The 20,751-nt window shown below is 47.1% G+C and overlaps 1 protein-coding gene across 1 annotated transcript in view; it reads right to left on the bottom strand.

The window, feature by feature from the left end:
* TGFBRAP1 (transforming growth factor beta receptor associated protein 1) overlaps positions 1-20,751 on the bottom strand; it is a 200,145-nt gene that overhangs the window by 73,548 nt on the left and 105,846 nt on the right. The window contains exon 8 of the mRNA XM_078657996.1: positions 17,740-17,886. Within this exon, the coding sequence (XP_078514122.1) occupies positions 17,740-17,886 (147 nt within the window). The remainder of the gene's footprint in view (positions 1-17,739; positions 17,887-20,751) is intronic.

Raw genomic sequence — 20,751 nt, 5'->3', positions numbered from 1 at the left:
CTATTCTTCGAAACATAGTGAAATTTCTAATAATCCATGCGAATCACCCCAATAAGTTAAGCAGGTGCTTCTGCAGGGTCAAAATGTAGACCCACAAGAACAGTTTGCCTATTTAATAGCGTGTATTTGCACAGTGTAGCCTGTATTCAACTGTGCTTAATGTCACAGTGTTAAGTCGCCAACTTCAATAAGGAATCGCATTTTCCATGTCACAAACCAGTTAGCACTTAAAACCTATTTCCATTGAGTGGAGAGACAAAAAAGGCTTTAATAGGCCGTGATTCCAGATCCAAAGTAGCAGATTAGCGTCTACTCCACGAACTGCCTCCAGGACAATCCAATTAGTGCAAAAACACTGTTTAACACAGTAAAAAAACTCGCTGGCTCGGACGCCTTAGCCAAACCGCCGATATTGACTCAAACCAAATGCAAGGAATTAGCAGCCTTCTTCATAAATAAAGTTGAAGGAATATACCAAGAGATTGTCTCACAAGATAATGTACATGATATCTCAGTGAGCTTTAATACACCTATGTTAGTGGCGCCTCCTCCGCCCTCTATGCAACAACACAGTCAAAACGGTGTTAACTGCTCCCTAATTGACTGGCCCCACCTTACAACGGAAAATATGGATGCACTTCTAAAATCCATTAAATCAGGATCCCCGAAAGACCCACTTCCAGCCAATATTCTCAGGCAACTTAATTACTCCGCGCTATCAGTTTTAACCCACCTTTTAAACGCATCGATTACAGAGTCAGTGATTTCCCCCACATGGAAACACGCCATGATTCACCCATTATTAAAAAAGCCTAATGCAGACCATACTGAAACCAAAAACTATCGTCCCATATCATCGCTTCCGATTCTATAAAAAATACTAGAAAAACACATTTATATACATCTGACGCAATATGTAACACATCACTTACTCCACCCTTCACAGTCAGGCTTCAGAGCTGGCTTCTCGACTGAAACCACTCTCTTAGGTGTCACGGAAGCAATCCGTCAGAATTTAGGACAAAGTAAAAACGGTGGAGCTCGTTGTGCTAGATTTGAGCGCCGCATTTGACACCATATCACACACTGTGCTCATAAACACACTGAGCGAAATAGGCGGAACAGCTCTCAAATGGATTCAGGCTTTCCTTTCAAATAGAACCTTTCAAGTTTTTTCCCAAAAGGAATATGCTACTTACCAGTATGCATCTGTTCTTGGCATGTAGGGCTGCTGACATTCATATCTGTGCATAGATCGCCGGCTAGTGTTGGGTCTGGATGATTGCACCTTGTTGTCCTGGAAGAGTCTTCGAAGTATCACGAGATAGGTGACTCCTCCCCTGCACCATAGTGCACATGGGCATCTTCTCCATCTTCAGATTGTTTTTCGCCATTGTGGCAGAGATGGAGATAGTAAAGTAAGAGATGGCCATGCAAAAGATAATGTTGGAGCTGCAACAGGCACAGGGGAGGAGGGCGGGCAATATGAATGTCAGCAGCCCTACATGCCAAGAACAGATGCATACTGGTAAGTAGCATATTCCGTTCGAGGCATGTGGGCTGCTGAATTCATATCTGGGCATAGACTGTATAGCAGTATCTCCTCTAGCGGTGGCTACCTGTGCGAGCTGCAGCAGTTTGAAAGAGAGTTTTGAGGACAGCCTGGCCTACAGCAGCTTGCTGCTTTGCTTGCACGTCTACACAGTAGTGTTTTGTGAAAGTGTGTATGGTAGAACATGTGGCTGCTCTACATATGTCTTCAAGAGGAATATTTCCTAGGAAAGCCATGGATGCCACCATTTTTCGCATAGAGTGTGCTCTTGGGGGTACAGTTAAAGTGTGTTTAGCCTTTTGATAACATATTTGAATGCATTTAACTATCCAACTGGCTATTCCTGACTTTGATATGGGATTCCCTTTATGTTGTGGTGAAAAAGCAACAAATAATTGCTTTGTTTTTCTAAATGATTTCGTTCTGTCTACATAATAAAGCAGAGCTCTCTTTACATCCAGTGTGTGTAGGGCTCTTTCCGCTACTGACTGTGGATTTTGGAAGAACACTGGCAGTTCTATTGATTGATTAATATGGAAAGTGGATACGACCTTTGGCATAAACTTAGGGTTTGTTCTAAGAACTACCCTGTTAGCATGTATCAGCATGAAAGGTTCTTGAATTGTTAGTGCTTGTAGCTCGCTAACTCGCCTGAGTGAGGTAATGGCAATCAAGAATGCCACCTTCCATGTTAGAAATTGCAATTCGCATGAGTGTAGAGGTTCGAAAGGAGGTCCCATAAGTCTGGTAAGTACTATATTTAGGTTCCAGAATTGGGAAGGTGGGTGCCTTGGAGGAATTACCCTTTTAAGACCTTCCATAAAAGCCTTGATTGCTGGTACTTTAAACAGTGAAAGATGTTGCCTGTTTTGAAGGTATGGTGCTATAGCAGCAAGGTGTAGTCTTATTGAAGAGTGTGCTAGGTTGCATCTTTGAAGATGCAGTAGGTAACCTTTAATGTTCTGAATGGAAGCATCTAATAGGTTGATTTGGTTATTATTGCAGTAAATAACAAATCTTTTGCATTTAGCTGCATAGCATGCTCTAGTAGTTGGTCGTCTTGCCTCCTTGATGATGTTCATGCAATCAGGAGACTTCAGGAGCCAGATCGCTAGGTTCATCTGATTGGGATCTGGGTGTCTGATTTCTCCATGGTTCTGAGTTAGAAGATGGGGTGCGAGGCGCAGCCTTTGATGAGGAACTACTGAAAGTTCCAGGAACGTTGTGTACCATGGCTGTCTCGCCCATGTGGGAGCAACTAGGATCAGTGTGAGTGACTGTTGCCGCAGTTTGCGTGCCACCAGCGGAATCAGTGGTGCTGGGGGAAAAGCGTACGCAAATCTGCCTGACCAGTTAATCCATATCGCATTGCCCTGTGACAACGGATGTGGGAACCTAGCTGCAAAGTACCGGCATTTTGAGTTTTTGTTTGTGGCAAACAGGTCTATCTCTGGGTGCCCCCACTGTTCGAAGAATGGCTGGAGAACTTGGGGGTGAATATCCCATTAGTGTAGTTGTTGGCTGTGTCTGCTGAGCAGATCCGCTATTTGATCGTTTTTCCCTGGGAGGTGTTCTGCCAGGAGAAAGATGTCTTTTGGAATTGCCCCCTTCCATATGCTCTGTGCCAAGTGGGACAGCTGTGGGGAGTGTGTTCCTCCCTGTTTCTGGATATAGTACATGGCTGTCATGTTGTCCATCAGGATCAACACAGTCTTGCTGTACAGGTATTTTTGGAATGCTTTTAGAGCTAGGAATATTGCTAGCAACTCTAGTTGGTTGATATGCAGTTTCTTTTGTTTGACTGTCCAGAGCCCTTGTACTGTGTATTGAAGTAGGTGGGCTCCCCAACCTGTCAGTGATGCGTCCGTTGTTAGTACTAGTTGTGGAACTTGCTCTTGGAACAGTCGCCCCTTGGAAAGGTTTTGTGGGTTCCACCACTGCAGAGAGTTGTAAGCGCAACTGTCTACCAACACTAGGTCTTTTAGTTGTCCTTGAGCTTGGTTCCACTGTTGTGCTAGGCATTCTTGCAATGGACGCATTTGAAGTCGGGCATGGGGGACAATGAATATGCAGGACGCCATCATGCCTATGAGATGCATGAAGACTCGAGCTGGCAAAGAGTGTTGTGGTAGAAATTTGTGGTAGCATGCTGGCTATCCTCACTGAGTTTGGATATGCCTTTGCCACTGAGGTATCTATAGTAGCTCCCAGATATTGTGTGTGGGATGGTTGTAGATGCGATTTTGGGTAGTTTATCGAAAAACCTAGGTTGTGTAGCAGCTGAAGTGTTTGAGACGTGTCTCTTGCACACTGTTTGTACGATTTTGCTTGTATTAGCCAATTGTCTAGGTATGGGAACACGTGGATGTGTTGCCTCCTGAGATGTGCAGCTACTGTCGCTAAGCATTTTGTAAACACTCTTGGAGCCGTGGTTACCCCGAATTGGTAGTGTTGACCTTCTATTGTGAACCTGAGATATTTTCTGTGAGCTGGATGGATGGGTATGTGAAAAAACGTATCCTTGAGGTCTAATGTTGCTAGGAAGTCTCCTTGCTGGAGCAGTGGGAGCACTTGCTGTAGTGTGATCATATGGAAGTGCTCCGACAGTATGAATTGATTTAGGGGTCTGAGGTCCAATATTGGTCTGAGTGAACCGTCCTTCTTGGGAATAAGGAAGTATAGTGAGTATACTCCTGTCCCTTGGTGTTGGAAAGGGACTGGCTCTATGGCCCCCTTTTCCAGCATGCATTTCACCTCTTGTTGTAGCAGGGTGATGTGTTCTTTGGACATAGGGCGGTGTCTGGGTGGTATGTTTGGTAGAGTAGAAGTGAGTTCTAGGCAATAACCATACTGGGTAATTTGTCTCACCCACCTGTCTGTGGTAATTGAGTTCCAGACAGGTAGGAATTGTTGGATCCTGCCTCCGACCGGTGTTAGATGGTCTGGAGGTAGTGTGATGAAGTCACTGTTTTGCGGCAGTGGAGGCTCTGGTGTTATTGCCTCCACGTGCTCTTCCCTTATTATTGTTGCCCCTATAACCTCCTCTGTTGGAGTTCTTGTTAAAGGAACCTTGTGTGTTGCTTTTGTATGTAGATGAGGTTTGTGAAGTATTGCCTCGTGTAGCTGCTCTGTATGAGGAGCGTCGAAAGGAACCCCTGTGTTGTTGAAACTGCAATGCACCCATTGATTTTGCGGTTTCTGTATCATTTTTCATTTTGTCTAAAATGGTGTCGACTGCAGGGCCGAAAAGGAAGTCTTGATTGGTTGGTTAAGAATGGTGGATTGGAGGAGGAGCTTGGCGGGCATCCGAGATGGCCGCGTGAGCACAGCGCTCCCCGGACCCCCGCCGCTCCCGGCATAATATCCTGCATAAATCCTGATTTTTCGCGAGGATTGGTATAGAGGACGTTGGGCTGATCTACCTGGACCTTTCAGAAATTTTTTTGACACCGGGTGCCTGAGTTATGGTGAATTGAACTTTTGAGCTCCGCCCTTGAGGTGCGCCCGGGTCTGGGTGAGGTTCGGTGGCCGTCTTGGAGTTGAACAACAACGGCAGGGGGATTGGACTTGTGGGTCCCCTTCTTAAGTTTCGGTTTCGATTCTGACTCTGACTGGGACATCGGCGAGAGGATCGGGCCAGAGCTGGCTCCAGAGCACGAGTCGGCTGTCGGGCCTTTGGCTGGCCCATTCTCCTATTTGACTGCTTCTATCCTAGTGATACCCTTGTTGCGGTCCTTTGGTCCCGAGGCCTCCATTTCTGGTACCCGGTCCGCTGACCCTGGTGAATCTCCTTGTGACGCATCTCCAAAATGGCGGGCAGAGGGGACCGGGAGACGCGGAAGACGAAGACACCTCTGCGCGGGGGTCCGGTCCAATCTAACGTTATGGACCGTTATACCCACTCTAAGGGGTCCCCCGGAGCTGCCCTGCCCGGTCCCAGTGCGTCTGACCACGTCGTGGATGCGTCGACGGAGCCTTCCTTGCAGGACATCATGGGCGCCATTTCTGGCATGAGGGAGTCAATAGGCCAACAGTATGAAACCTTGGCCCACAAAATTGACACCGTGGCTATCGATGTGAACCTAATTCGAGCCGATCTCTCCAAAACGAACGAAAAGGTGAAGTCGTTGGACATCAAGTCATCCAGCCTTACGGCGGACGTCTCTGAGATACAGACGGAGATTGGCAATCTCCGTAGGGTGAACGATTTCATGACCCGGCGCTTGGAAGATTTTGAAAACAGGGCACGTCGCTGTAATGTTCGCGTGGTTGGTGTGCCGGAGAACCCAGAACCCCACTCGGTTGATCTCCTGGTTGAAGACCTGATCCAAAACCACCTTTCTCCGTCTGGCCTTAGTAAATTTTTCACAGTGGAGCGTGCACATCGTGTTCCGGGGGGCCAGGGTAAGCCGGGTGCCCCGCCGAGACCTATTGTTGCAAAGCTTTTCCACTATAGAGATCGGGACGCTATCCTGCAGGCGTCACGGGTGAAGGGCCCGGTGGCCTTTGAGAACGCCACGGTGAACTTTTATCCGGACTTTTCCCAACAGGTCCAGAAGCAGCGGATGGGATTTCGTGGTGCTAAGAAGCGTCTTAGGGACATGGGGATGCGCTACGCTATGCTTTTTCCGACCAGGCTGCGGGTTGAGTATAATGACCGAACTTTCTTCTTTGATCGGCCGGATGCTGTGAGTGACTGGCTGGACGCCTTGCCTAGCCGACCTCCTGAGACTGAGTCCGATGCCCACCCGGGCGGTGCTGAAGGTGGTGTAGAGAGCTGAACATTTCGTCTTTGCCTGGTGCCTTGTTTTGAATAACTTTTCCAGGAGTGTATGCCTCTGTTCCTCTACTGCTTATTTGATTTGATGTATGTTCTTTTTCTCGTTATTGGTCTTGATCGGGGTGGCGGGTGGGACGGAGCCTTTCCTCCTCCAGGGTCTTTGTGTAGAATAGGGGTTCTTGGGCGACAGGCACACTGCAGGTTGGGGTGGCTTTTTAGCTTTATGCAGGGGTGCAGGGTGGGGGGTGTTTTTTTGTCATTTGGGGGGTGGGTGGTTGGGAAGTTTGTTGTTTGTGTGTTCTGTTTTCAAGGCGATTTTATCCAGTATTTGAAGATGTTTCTTGTGTCGTGCTCATTGGTGGGGGGTTTTGGCTTTGTTGGGTGGGATGGGGGGTAGCGGGTTGAGATTTGTTTCGTGGAACGTTAACGGTCTGGGAGATCGTATCAAACGAAGTGTGGTGTTGAAATGTATACGACGTTTATCTCCTGATATTGTTTTCCTGCAGGAGACTCATTTGGTAGGCAATGTTTGTCATGCTATGAATAGGTGGGGCTATCGCCTCGTAGCACATTCGGGGTTCACCTCGGGTTCTAGGGGTGTGGGTATCCTTGTTCGGGCTTCCCTCCCCCTAGCTATTGATGATGTGATTCAGGATGATCGGGGGCGATATGCTGTCCTTGTGGGCCGCTATGAGGGTCGTGCCCTCTCCTTATTTACTGTTTACGTGCCCCCCGGCTTGCAGACTTCTACCTTTTCCGATTTGGGCCGTGTCTTGTTGGACCTCCCTGATCTTTTTGGCTGGTGATTTTAATTCGGTGTTCTCCGGTCTCCACGATCGCCACCCCCCTAGAGATACTCCTGCGGCCCAACAGTGGTTGGGTGGATTTTTGGATACCTTTGGCTTGGTGGATTGCTGGAGGCTCTTGCATCCTACTCAGCTTCAATACACCTTTCATTCTGGGGCCCATGGGAGTCTGTCTAGGCTAGATTATTTCCTGATGCCTGCGGCTCAGTCACCAGCGGTGCGTGAGATTGTACACCTACCCAGGCGTATTTCTGACCACTCTCCGCTCTGGCTTCGTTTTGAGGTTGGAGTGGAGGCAGTGGGCCGGGTGGCTCCTATCAATCCGTGGTACCTTACCTCCCCCCGAGACCCGCAGCCTTTTGCTTCGGTCTTTGGACGCGTATTTTCTGGATAACGAGGGATCGGTTTCCTCAGCTGTGTCCCTATGGGAGGCCTTTAAGACGGTGATTCGTGGACAGGCCCTCTCCCTTATTGCTGAAGCTAAGAGGGCGAGGAATAGGGAGGTGGTGGACCTTGAGGGAGAGATTTCTGCGTTGGAGGATGCTTTGGAGTCTGGTGTCACGTCTGCGAAACTCCACGCCCTGGGTCTGAAGCAATTTGCCTACAAATCTATGGTCACGGATGCTGCTAAAGTGATGTTTCGGGAGCAACAGGGTTGTTTGTATGATGTGGGTGACAAAGCGGGTAAATTGCTGGCATGGCTGGATAAGAAGGAGAGAGCTAATCGTGTGGTGCCCGTGATTCAGTCTTCGAGTGGTGAGAGTGTGACGGACCCGATTGGAATTGTTGACTGTTTTGCTGAGTATTTCCGTGTGGTGTATACCCCTGTGTCTGTGAGAGATGTGGCTGACTCTCGCCTTCTATTGCGTGATATAGCTCTGCCCAGTGTCTCCGATTTAGATCGTGTAGCGTTGGATTCCCCCTTTACTGTTGATGAGATAGCTACTGCCATCCGTTCACTCCGTTCGGGCAAAGCATTGGGCCCGAACGGGTTGCCGATTGAACTGTACAAGTTGGGTCCCGACAGAGTGGCGCCGTATCTTCGCGCCATGTTTCTGGAGTCCCGGGAACGGGGTATTCTCCCATATGATCAGCGATTGGCCACGATAGTTGTCATCCCCAAGGATGGTAAACCGCGGGACCTTTGTTCATCCTATAGGCCCATATCCCTACTAAATGTTGAACCCAAGGTATTGGCGAAACTCCTGGCGTCCCGCCTCCTGACGGTCATTAGTGGCCTGGTCCATCCGGATCAATCCGGATTTATCCCGCATCGCAACACGGCTCTTAACCTTCGTCGTCTCCACGGTGCGATTGCGAGGGCGGGGCTTCTGACGGAGCCGGCCATTTTGGCATCGCTGGATGCCTCAATGGCTTTTGACACTGTGGAGTGGCCTTATCTTTGGGCGGCTCTTGAGAAATTTGGTTTCGGGCCTGAGTTTATTGGTTGGATCAAGTTATTATATGCGGAACCTCTGGCACAAGTAGTGGTAAATGGTAGAGTTTCGGCCCCTTTCGCCCTTGGTAGGGGTACCCGTCAGGGCTGCCCCTTGTCTCCGTTGCTTTTTGCACTCGCCTTGGAACCATTGGCTGCTTGGCTTCGGTGGGAGCCTTCGCTCAAGGGGATTCGCTGGTCTCCGGACTTTGAGGACCGCGTTTCGCTTTACGCGGACGACATTCTCTTATATCTCACCTCCCCGCGTAAATCTCTGACTGTTTTATTTGACGTTCTCACTTCCTTTGGTGCCAACTCGGGCCTCGTTATTAACTGGGCCAAGTCCTGCGTGTATGTTCTTTCGGGTGTTTTACCCCCATTACCGAACAGACTTCCTATCCAGGTGGTCCAGTCTGGCTTCAAATATTTAGGGATTTTTATTACGTTGGACTCCTCGCTCCGATTTGAGCGTAATCTCCTCCCCCCGTTGCTTAGATTGCGACTGGACGTGGCCCGTTGGCGTAAGCTTCCTTTGTCTCCTTTGGGTAGGGCGGCTCTGTTTAAAATGATGTCCTTGCCGCGGTTCCTCTACGCGCTCCAGAACTCCTATGACGCTATCCCCAAGACCTATTTCCGAGAGATCGAGAGTCTTCAAAGGCAATTGATTTGGGACGGGCGTCCACGTATTGCCCTCGCGAAACTCACCATCCCTTGGTACGACGGGGGCATGGCGCTCCCCGATATCAAGCGATATTATTGGGCTTCTCAGTTGTCTGCTATTAATCACGTGATGTTTTCACCGGGTCGAAATCCTGCATTCGAGATGGATAGACTACAGCTGCCGGGTGGGGACTTTAATAGAGTGCTTTATTCTCGATCAGCCGGGCGCCATCTTGTGGGCCCGTCCAGGATTGCAGTAAATGTGTGGCGAGCCGCTAATGTGAGTTTGGGATGGGAGGATCGAATGACACTGGCGACGCCGCTTTATGCCTCGGAACGTTTGGGGTGTCTCTGGTCTACTAAGGGCTTCGACCGCTGGGATATGATTGGGATATGTAAGGTGGGTGATGTATGTTCGAAAGGCAGTGTGAAGTCGTTCCAGGCCCTCCAGGCGGAATTTGGTTTGAATGGTAGGGAATTTTTTCGTTATTTGCAGATCCGACACGCCCTCACCTCAGTTTTGACTCCTGATGAGGCCCTGCCTGAGTCTTCCCCCCTCGAGGATCGTGTCCTTGACGGGCACCTGCCTGATAGCACTATTTCCCTGATCTATAAGAAGCTGATCAATAATCGTGCGGACTTGTTGGTCCGACTTCGGGAGGTTTGGGTCGGCGATGGGTTGGAACTGGACGACGAGGATTGGCAATCGGCAATCTCTTCTCCCAAAGAGGTAGCCATTCCTGCCCGTCTCCGTTTGGTTCAGCTTAAAATCCTTCATCGAGTGTATGTCACTGGTCCGCGTCTGGTGATCATGGGCTTTTCCTTGGATGGGTTATGTAAGCGTGGTTGTGGGTCGAGTGCTACCTTTTTACACATTCTTTGGGAGTGCCCGGTTGTGGCGGCTTACTGGACTGCTGTACTTGATGCGATGACTGCTGTGACTGGTGTTGCCCTGCGGCCGGAGCCGCGACGATGTCTGTTGAATGTGTGGGAACCCACTGACTACTCTGTGGCCCAGACCAGATGGGCTACCCTGGGTTACATGATTGCGAAACGGGATATTGCGCAACTCTGGGGCGCATCCAGGCCCCCTGAGGTCTCGAAATGGGAGGACAACATGGACTGGTCCATGTTTCGTGAGAAGACTGTATATGTGGCCAGGGGCAGACCCAGGGCGTGGACGAAGATTTGGGGCCAGTGGAATGAATACCGTGGGGATATCTGTACCCCTCCCCTTGTAGGCACTACTGATGTTGTCCTATCTCCCTAGGCGGGCGTTCCCGGAACCTTTTCATACTGTTTTGTGACTTTCCGATTCTCCCCGCTGCTCCCCCCCCCCCCGACCTTGTTAGAGCTTCAGGGCTCTTGGTGTGTTCTCCTGATTGTAGACCATCCCCTCCGTTCTTTGAGCTGACCTTGATTACCGTGCATTCGCCTTTTTAGTGTTTGTTTTTCTTTTTGTATAAAATAAAAATTCAATATGCTCTGTGATATGTTGGGAGTAATGCTTGGTACTTGATTTGTGCCTGACCACGGGTGTATATTTCTAATTCATGCCTTGTGCCTTATTATTAGCGGCCAGCCCGTGAGGTTGTAGGCCCATTCTTGTATTTTTCTATGCTTGCTCAAATAAAGGTTTTTGAACAAAAAAAAAAAAAAAAAAAAAAAGAATGGTGGATTGCACCTTGTTCTTAAAGCCAGAAATGCGTAGCCATGCATGTCTTCGTAATAAGACATTAGTGTTAATGGACCTGGCTGCAGTGTCAGCTGCGTCAAGCACACATTTAATGGAGGCGTTTGTAATAAATTTCCCCTCCTGTATGAGGTCGTTAGCTTGTGCTTTGAAAGGCTCAGGCAGGTGTTGCATCAAACTTTCAAGCTGGTCATAGTGTGCTCTGTCGTAACGAGCTAGTAGAGTTTGTGTATTTGCAATTCTCCATGAATTGGAGGTCTGTGATGCTACTCTTTTACCCTAGGCCTCTAGTATTTTGGACTCCTTATCAGGAGGTGGAGCTTCTCCTGTTGTCTGTGAGTTGGCCCGTTTGCGTGCATTAGCCACTACTAGTGAATCTAATGGCAACTGACCTCTGATATAAGTAGGGTCTGTGGGGGCCGCCCTATATTTCTTCTCAATCCTGGGATTGATTACACATGCCCTGGCTGTATCTTTAAATATATCTGGCGCGTGTTTTAGCACCCCTTTCAACATAGGAAGTGTTTTGACATTTTTCTCAGAAGTAGGGAATGTGTCAAATAAAAAATCTTCTATAGGTTCATTGTGCATGTCTACGTTGTGGTACTGCACTGCTCTATCTATTAGCTGGTTGAAGACAATGGTGTCGTCAGTAGGTGACGGCTTTGTTGGGTATGAGGAGGTGTCAGGGATGGGATGAGTGTCATATGGATCAGTTGGCTCTACCCATGGTTCATTTTGAGGGTTAGGATCCACTGGATAGTTAAAATCATATTGAGGATCTTCCCCTGTGTCGCCCTCATTGTCCCCAGAGTGCGTAGGAGAGTAAGGAGCAAAAGGCGTAGTAGGCATAGTGGGATAGAAAGGAATGAAGGGTCTAGAGAGAGAAGTCCCAAAGTCCTTTTTCTTTAGAGGAATGGGGGAATGAGAGTCCGTGTCCAAATGCCTCTTTTTCCTGTGTAGGATTGTGACTTTACCAGTCTCAGGGTTGATATATATTTTTGCCTGATCCTCTGATGGCTCTGAATGGAAGAGTTCTTCCACTGTCCGTGACTGTGTCTTTGACTTTTTTGGCTCAGTCTTTTTTGGATCGACCGTTGCCTTTGGGTCGACAACCTTTTTTGGTTCGACGACTTTCGGTGCCTTATTGCTCTTCCTCGGCTCGGTTTCTTTGTCCGGGTCGACGATTGATTGCGGATCGACCGGATCTTTAGGTTCGATGCGCTTTCTGTGCTCGACAGGTTTTTTGGGCTGACTGTCTTTTGTCGAATCGACGATTTCTCTCAGATCGACCGGTTTTTTAGGAGCACTTGTCTTTGGGTCGGTGCCTTTGTTTGGCTCGATAACCTTCTTCGGCTGGGCCACAGGTTTCGGTACAACGCCCTCTGTGTCGACGACCTTCTTCGGTGCGACGACTTTTGGCGCAGCGGCCTTCTTTATGTCGATGGCCTTCTTCGGATTGGTGCCCTTTGGTTCGGCGGCCTTCTTTGGCTCGACGGCCTTCTTTGGTTCTGCGCTTTTTGGCTCGAAGGCCTTCTTCGGGTCGACGCCCTTAGGCTGTACGGCCTTCTTCGGTTCGACGCCCTTCGGGTCGACGACCTTTTTGGGGTCTAGAACCTTCTTTGGGATAACGTTACTTGGACCTGGGGTCTCTGAAGACTTAATCTTTGTTTTCGAAGCCGAGCCGGACGGCGGGGCTGCTGAATGATGTTTTGGATCTTGGCTAAGGCCTTTAGGCGATGCCTCGATCGGAGCCTTCTGTAACGGGGTAATTGGTGTCGGGGGCAATGTACTCACGATTTGCCCCGGTGGGATTTCGTCATCGGAGTCCGAGTGGCCCTCGACGGTGACGATCTCTAGATCCGAATCTTCCCCTTCTGGAAGTTCTTGTTCATCCTCGAAGATGTTGTCTGGTTCCGGTGCCTGTCGCTGCATCTCTTGCCTAGCGGCCCGTCGAATCCGGATAGTTTTCTTCGAACGGAATTGGGCACAGGCTGGGCAGGTTTCTTCCTTGTGGTCTGGTAATAGGCACTTGTTCCATACTGTGTGTCTGTCAGTATGCGGGAACTTGGAGTGGCATTGTGGGCACCTTTTGAACGGGCTCCTTTCCATCGACAGCAGGCCCACGTGGCGTCGAAAAGGCCCAACTGCCCGCGTCGACGACTGAGTGGAGATAGAAAGCTTGATCGAGTCAAGAAGTACCGAGCGAGAACATTACCGAAGTCAAAGTCGAAGGCCTTTTGGCCTCTAGAAAAATTTAGTTTTGATTCCGAAGTTGGAGTATAGGAATAACATCCGAACCCAATGGCGAAAAAAAACAATCTGAAGATGGAGAAGATGCCCATGCGCACTATGGTCCAGGGGAGGAGTCCCCTATCTCGTGATACTTCGAAGACTCTTCCAGGACAACAAGGTGCAATCATCCGGACCCAACATTAGGCGGCGATCTATGCACAGATATGAATTCAGTAGCCCACATGCCTTGAACCGCTTGTTCCAAAACATACTCTTTTGCACATGGTGTACCACAAGGATCCATTTTAAGACCGCTACTGTTCAATCTCTATGTAAAGCCTTTAGCGGAGCTGGCTGAAAAATCCGAGCTGTCAATCTACTCCTACGCAGATGACTCACAAATCATGTTTTCACTATCTGCTAAAAACCCCAATGATACCTCCACACTCAAGACAGGACTGACTAACACAGCAGCCTGGATGCAATCTAACTTCCTAAAATTAAATGGAGAAAAAACAGAGGTACTAATACTAGGAAAGCAGAAAGATCGTTGGAGTCTACAACACTGGCCAGACAAAATGAGCACTCTCCCTATCCCTTCATCACAAGTGCGAAATCTAGGCGTACTCCTTGATGACACCTTGAGTATGCACGCCCAATCAGTAAAATCCGCGGCCACATGTTTTTCCATCATCAAATGGCTGAGAAAAATCTGCTGGATGTTACCAGAAACAACAAGAAAAACTGTAGTCAATGCCTTAATCATTTCCCGGCTTGAATATGTAAATGTCCTTTATGAAGGGTCAAACAAACATATAATCCACAGACTACAGATGGCCCAAAATGCTGCAGTCAGACTGCCATGCAAAGTCCCAAAAAGAGAATCCATCTCAGCATACCGATGTAAACTACATTGGCTGGACATTGAAAATCGTGTGAAATTTAAAAGGTCAGCCTCCCAAGGCAGTTTTGTGGTCCCTAAATACAAACTGGCACGGATGGGAGGAAAGTCCTTCACATATTTAGGGCATCTTATTGGAATTCCCTCCCAATCTCGCTCAGAAATGAAACAAGCTACTCCAATTTCCGTAAGCTGCTTAAAACATGGCTTTTCGACAAATAAGATGCCCAGGCGTTGCTTTGTCATGGCTTTTCTGTCTGCGCCAGGAAACCCTTCTCTGGGTAGCTGATGTGCAATATAAATTCGAATAAATAAATAAATAATCTTTCTCAGATGACGAATGTGCATAGTATGGTGTGGGGAGGGACTGGGCTCTCCTTTCAGCACCCATCTCAGATACCAGATGAGCGTGGAAGGGTGTGGGGAGGGACTGGCCTCTCCTTTCAGACACCTCTCAGATGACGGATGTGCATAGTTTGGTGTGGGGAGGAACTGGCCTCTCCTTTCAGACACCTCTCTCAGATTATCGAGAGGAGGCAGGACTGGTCTCTCCTTTCAGACGCCCTGCTCAGATGTCTGGTGTGCATAGTAGGGTGTGGGGAGGGACTGGGTTCTCCTTTCAAACCCCTCTTTCAGATGGCAGGTGTGCGTGATCAGGTGTGGGGAGGGACTGGTCTCTCCTTTCAGACCGTTCTTACTCTGATGTGTGTAGTTCAGTTTGGTGTTGGGAAGGACCGCCCGCTCATTTCAGACCCCTTCACTGAGATGACGGTATGCGTAGTGGGGTGTGGGGAGGGACAGGCCTCTCCTTTCACACTGGTTTGTCCGCTGAGACCTCTCACTCGGATGACAGGTGTGCATAGGAGGATGCGTGGAGGGACTAGCCTCTCTGCTCCGAACCCTCTCCTGGACGACCGGTGTGCATAGTTGGGATTGGGAAGGGACTGTCCTCTCCTTTCATTCCTCTGTCCTGGATAACAGGTGTGTATAGTAGTGTATATGAAGGGACTGGCCTCTGTGACTGTGTGCATCTGTGAGTGGTTGTCCGAGTGACTGTACTGGTGTGAATGGGTGTGTGTAAGTGGGTGACTGAGTAGCTGCGTGAGGTCACTTAGTGGCTGTCTTGTTAGGTGTGTCAGTGACTGTATGGGTGGTTAAACGAGTGGCTATGACAGTGACTGTATACGTGAGGTAGTGCCTGTGTGAGCGGGTGTATGGATGTGTGAATAGGTATGTTTGTGGTTGTGTGAGTGGTTGTATGGGTGAGTAAGTGGCTCTGTTGAGAAGCTGTATGGGAGAGTGTGTGCGAGTAGCTGCATAGGTTAATAATCGGGCGTGTCAGTAGCTGTATGGGTGAGTGTGTGGCTGGGTGAGTGGTTGTATGATCAGGCTCTATATGAGTGTGTGTGTGTGTTTCTCTCTCTCTCTCGTTTTCAACGAGTGAAATTGAAGCCCAACTATAATGTCCGCTGTAACCTTTGTTTTTTCAGTGAATTACACAGCTTTTTTTTATTCTACTTCCTAACCATAATCTTCCTGTAACCTTAGTTTTTTTCAGTGAATTTCATTGTTTTAAAAAATTCTATTTCCTAACTATAACGTCCCAGTAAGTAACCTTTGTTTTTTTTAAGTGGATTTCTAAGGTTTTTAAAAAAAAAGTATTTCCTAACTGTAACCACTAATATTTGACACCAAGTGTATTAGTGAGTGCATGAGTGACTCAGTGGGTGTATGAGTATTTTTGTAAGTGGGTGTGAGAGAGTAGGAGTGGGGCTGTAAGTGGGTGTATGAGAATCTGCATGGTCTGTGAGTGGGTGTGCGAGTCTCTGATAGGGGTTGGCAGGAAAACTACGCTCCGCCAGCAGAGTTTGCTGAATTTTGCCATTCATCATGGGACACAGAGTTTGGCAAAAACTCCCCCAACCGCCGGCAGAGCAGAGTTTAACGGCGCAATCACCCCTAGACTTAATCCCCCAACCACGAGTGCACCAGGAGGCACCTTCGCAGAGTGTTTGATAAAGGGGGCGGGCCTCCGAGGAGGTCTCAGCAATACCACTGTGGGGGACTTACTTGCGACAGCAATAGGGGTTCTTGGCCTCTAATGACCCTCACCGACCAGTAGTGCGCCAGGATGCTCCTTTTCAAAGTGGTTGAATGCCGTGTGCAAAGCACATAAGTAAGCGGTCCCTGATGCGGCGCGTTCTCCGGGATGACCGAACTGGTCCTATTGATGTAAGACAATCCGTGAGTGAATACACAAGGATTAATGATAATAAATTATAAAAGCAGGACCGCAGTGACTGATTGAGTCTGTGCGCTCAACTCTGATCACCCAGGTCATTGGGCCAGCTTTCTCAACTCTGGACCCGCCATTGCCGTCCAGATTATTTCCTCCTTGTCCCCTTGCTAATACGAAGACGGTCATTGTAACGCCACTCTCCTAGCGCTGCAGTCTCCCTGGTCGGACTCCACACTGCGATCCAGCGCGGCTTGCTCCCATTTCGGAACCGCCACTGCGTACCTGCTTTTATAATTTATTAACATTAATCCTCGCGTATTCACGCACGGATTGTCTTTACATCAATATGGCAGGTTCTGCCATCCCGGAGACCCTGCTGCATCAGGGACCGCTTACTTATGTGCTTTGCACAAGGAAAATCTTTCTCAGGCATGTAATACAATGTCCTGATGATGATCCCAGTATGTTTTTACGGGATCGAACCGTCGTCGACTAATAGTACACCACAAACACTATCCAATTTGCTATTTAAATTTAACAGTGTCATTGTTCATTTTGGATTATTGTATCTTCTGTATAGTTCACAAGCTTGTCTTCCTGCCTGAGTTTTTGTTTATGTTGCATGTTTTGCATTAGATGCAGGACTGTATCCCACTTTACTTTGTGTCTCGAACTGAAAGCATCATTAAAATAACCCTGTCTGGCGGGACAGCTTTAATATTAGTACTGATTCAGAGTCTATATTCATTCCCTTCCTATGTTTTCTCCCTGTCAGGGACAACTGTGTTTGTAACTTACCAATACTCAAGGTCCCTGACCAACACAATTGGGTTCCCTTGTCCTTATTAACACAACCAATTACATTTCAGAACAGGGACTGTCGGATCTTCAGAGGATCTGTGCATGTCCCAATATATATATATTTTTTTACCAATTTCTCAAATAGGGTTCATTCCGGACCCTATCAATACCTTTCTGACAAATTTGGTTTAATTCCGTCCAGCGGTTCGGGCAGTAGTCGTGCCTAAAAATCTCTATGGAAATGAAAGTTGGAAAAACATTTTCGACACCCCTTTTTCTCAGCCCACGCTTGACAGATTGTCAAGAAACTTTCCAGGCAAAACAAGAGCCACTGGGGCACTTATTTCGGGGTAAATTTCATGAAGATTCATCAAACTGTGGCAAAGATATAGGCATGTCAAAAATCGCTTTTCCTATGGAAACATGGTCCTAACTAGGACTACCTACTGGCGACTGCCAGTAGGATAAATAAATATTATATTATATATATTCACAGATTACTTCATTGAATAAAAACAATTCCCCTTAGTATGTCTTGAAAATAGCCTAGCTTAATTTTAAGATTTAACAGTATTGTTCACTTTTCCATGGCATGCCAGTTTATTGTGTACTTAATCCCCATGTTGGAATTACTTACCTGCAACCTTCTGTCAAGAACTAAATGTTCAAGATATTTCAGAATTGCTCTAGGGTATTTCCTAAGACATTTGATTACATCATCAGGACAAAAGCCATTTTTCTGCTGTTCATCGCAAGGTCTTCTAGTGAAAATCTGGACACCAATCTAAAATAGAAAGAAAAATTACACATCACATTTTACAAACAATAAGTAACTAGAAATCAATTAATTCATGTCAATCATAGTAGTAATCACAGATATAACAGACCCTCTGCGTCTAAACTACTACATACCTGTTCCGATTTACCCGATTGATTTAATAAAGCTGGTATTTTGTGAAAATGGACATAATATCTGATGAATGAAGTAGGAAAAATACATATTGTGACAAACCAATGATTTTTTACCTGTGGCACACACCAGATCTAAAAATTAACTACAAACAAAACGAGGATGAAAAATTCAACTGCAATGAGGCATAAGAACTGGAAAATAAAAATCTACAGGGCATTACTCCATCTTTAAACTACCAGTATTAAAAAGGCCATCATGCAGACTCCCCAATGTCTGCTTTTTAACCAACAAATTCCTCTATCATCAAAAGTAAAAAATCCAGCGGTGAATTTAGATGCCAACATGTTACTAGCGCCCAAAGGGAGCGCCTATCAATAATTTTTTCAGAGTAACATGCATTTTACTTTTTCTCCCTTTACCTCATTGTGCACAGATTCGGGGCACTGCTTTCAATTGACGCATCAATGATCTGTACACAATGCTACTTTACTATCTTATCAGTAAGCTACAGTAATACAAGTGGTGTGATCTACTGAACCATGTAAGAGAAATCACCAAACAATGGAGTTCATGGAAGATTCCAAACTTCAACAGGCTAAAAAAAACCCTTGCATATGATTATCCTTTTTTAACCCGTTGACCGCGGAGCGAATTTCACCGCGGTGCAAGTGAAATAAAGGATGGGCGTGGTTCGGATGGCCCCCGGCTTTCCTCCGAACACGTTCACTGTGACGTTGGGCGGCCGGGGCCATCCGACGCACTGAAAGGGTTAATACTAGAGCCCTTCCAATAGTCCTATTGAGATTACCCTCTTAACAACGGGTAAAAGAGGCAGAAAATAAACAGCTCAGAATAAATATGTAAGGATTTCCCTGAAATTCTAAAAACGTAGAATGTGTTCTCAGAACTAATCTGCTTCTATGGATATTCATGGCAGGATTACTATACCAAAGGGGATAAAGCTCATTCACTCAGAAAAGGAAAGTCCAGATGACCTGGTAAACAGTGTCTCATAAGTGTAATCACACTGAATAGCATGCGTGCAAAGGTATTATGAGCCACAGCAAACAAAGTATCTTTCAAATGCTAAACCTAGGTGGGCCTGTAGACTGGGGAATATAGGTGCAGAAGGCCATCAAAACTATCTTTCGTCATGTCTGACATTTCCCCCACTAACTTTTGATATACAACAATCAAGACTGACTTTTTATGGTCCATTTTATATAATGAATTAAAGTGTGATCTATGCCTGGAAGCAATTTTGTCACCAGCCTTCAAGAACAGCTGACAAAAACACTTGGAAGGTCTATTACTACACATTTTCTTGAACATTTAATTCGGCATTTGGATATCCATAGGCTGAAGTGCTCAGAATAAGTAGGATTCTATGGGGCAGCTTGATATAGAACAATTTTTAGATCCAATAGCCACTACTTGAAATACACTTCAAACCCTTATCTTGGGAAAAATATAATACTAAAAAATGGAGTTTACCATCACCCTGGTCAGATGATGTCAATATTTTATTCCTAATTTCTGGCTCGATTATTATCTTAAAGAACAAATCACTTGTATTCCATAAGTCTCTTTCCAGTAGAGACAAATATTGAGCTATAGATCCCTCACCGTTTAACTATTTCCCAGGTGTCAGACTGGATCTAGAAACTTGTCAGTAGTACCTCTGTGCACTGGTGGGTGGCGCCATGAGCCTCCCCAGTAACATTGTTCTGCTCCAGAAATGAAGTGTGGAGCCTATATAGGCACCACTCCTGCGCACTGACGTCAGATGCTTTCAAGAGTGTCCGCGACCCCAGAAGCAGAGCCCCAAAAATAAATTGGTGTGCTAATGCAGATTCCTGAACTTGGGATCCTATTAAAGTATAAAATTCAGTCACAGAACAGAAAGGACATGAGGGTCGGTGAGGAATCTGCAGCTAGATAGAGCCTCTACCAGGAATAGCATTACCGAAGGTAAATAACTTGTTCTTCTGATAGAGACTTCTAGCCGCAGATTCCTCATCTTTTGAATAGATATCAAATCAGTACTTATTTGGAGGTGGGTCTGTGAATCAACTCAAACCACTAAGTTAAGCAAAACTGAGAAGGCAAAATGCCATTCTCGTGGGACCCAACTATCCATACATCAGTGCTTTGTGAAGGAATTGAGGGACGCCCATGTAGCCACCTGGCAAATGGCTAGGACAGGGTCTCTGCTTGTAGCAGGTTTGGATCTTGTAGAATGAGCACCCAGTTCTTCCAGAAGCTGCTTTTTAGCCAGTGTGTGGCAGATCATAATGCGAGCATGGACCCGTATGAGATGGTTTCCCTTCTTTTTCGTTCCAGAGAACCCCACAAAGAGCTGATCGTTCACACGGTGTTCTTTGGTAGAATCATTATAAAAGGTCAGTGCTCTCTTGGGGTTCAAGCGATTAATTGTCTCCTCCTTAGAGGCATAGCATAGGACACCAGCAGGATATGGTTTGACCAATGTGGAACAGCATCACAACTTTTGGTAAGAAGAATGCTCATGTGCGCAGAACCAGTTTGTCTGGGAAGAAGGTGACACCGAACATGAAGTTCACTCACCCACCGTGCTGGTATAATGTTGACGAGGAACATTGTCTTGAGCGTGAGATGCCGCTCTGAGGAGCTGCAAAACAGCTTGAAGGAAGTACCCATCAGGACCACAAGGACCAAGCGAAGGACCCACTATGGCAGGACAAAGGGGGAAGGGAC

This window comes from Lissotriton helveticus, chromosome 8, assembly GCF_964261635.1.
Source record: "Lissotriton helveticus chromosome 8, aLisHel1.1, whole genome shotgun sequence".
Lineage (NCBI taxonomy): Eukaryota > Metazoa > Chordata > Amphibia > Caudata > Salamandridae > Lissotriton > Lissotriton helveticus.
Note: the sequence above shows the minus strand (reverse complement) of the source record. Positions and strands in the feature narration are given on the sequence as shown.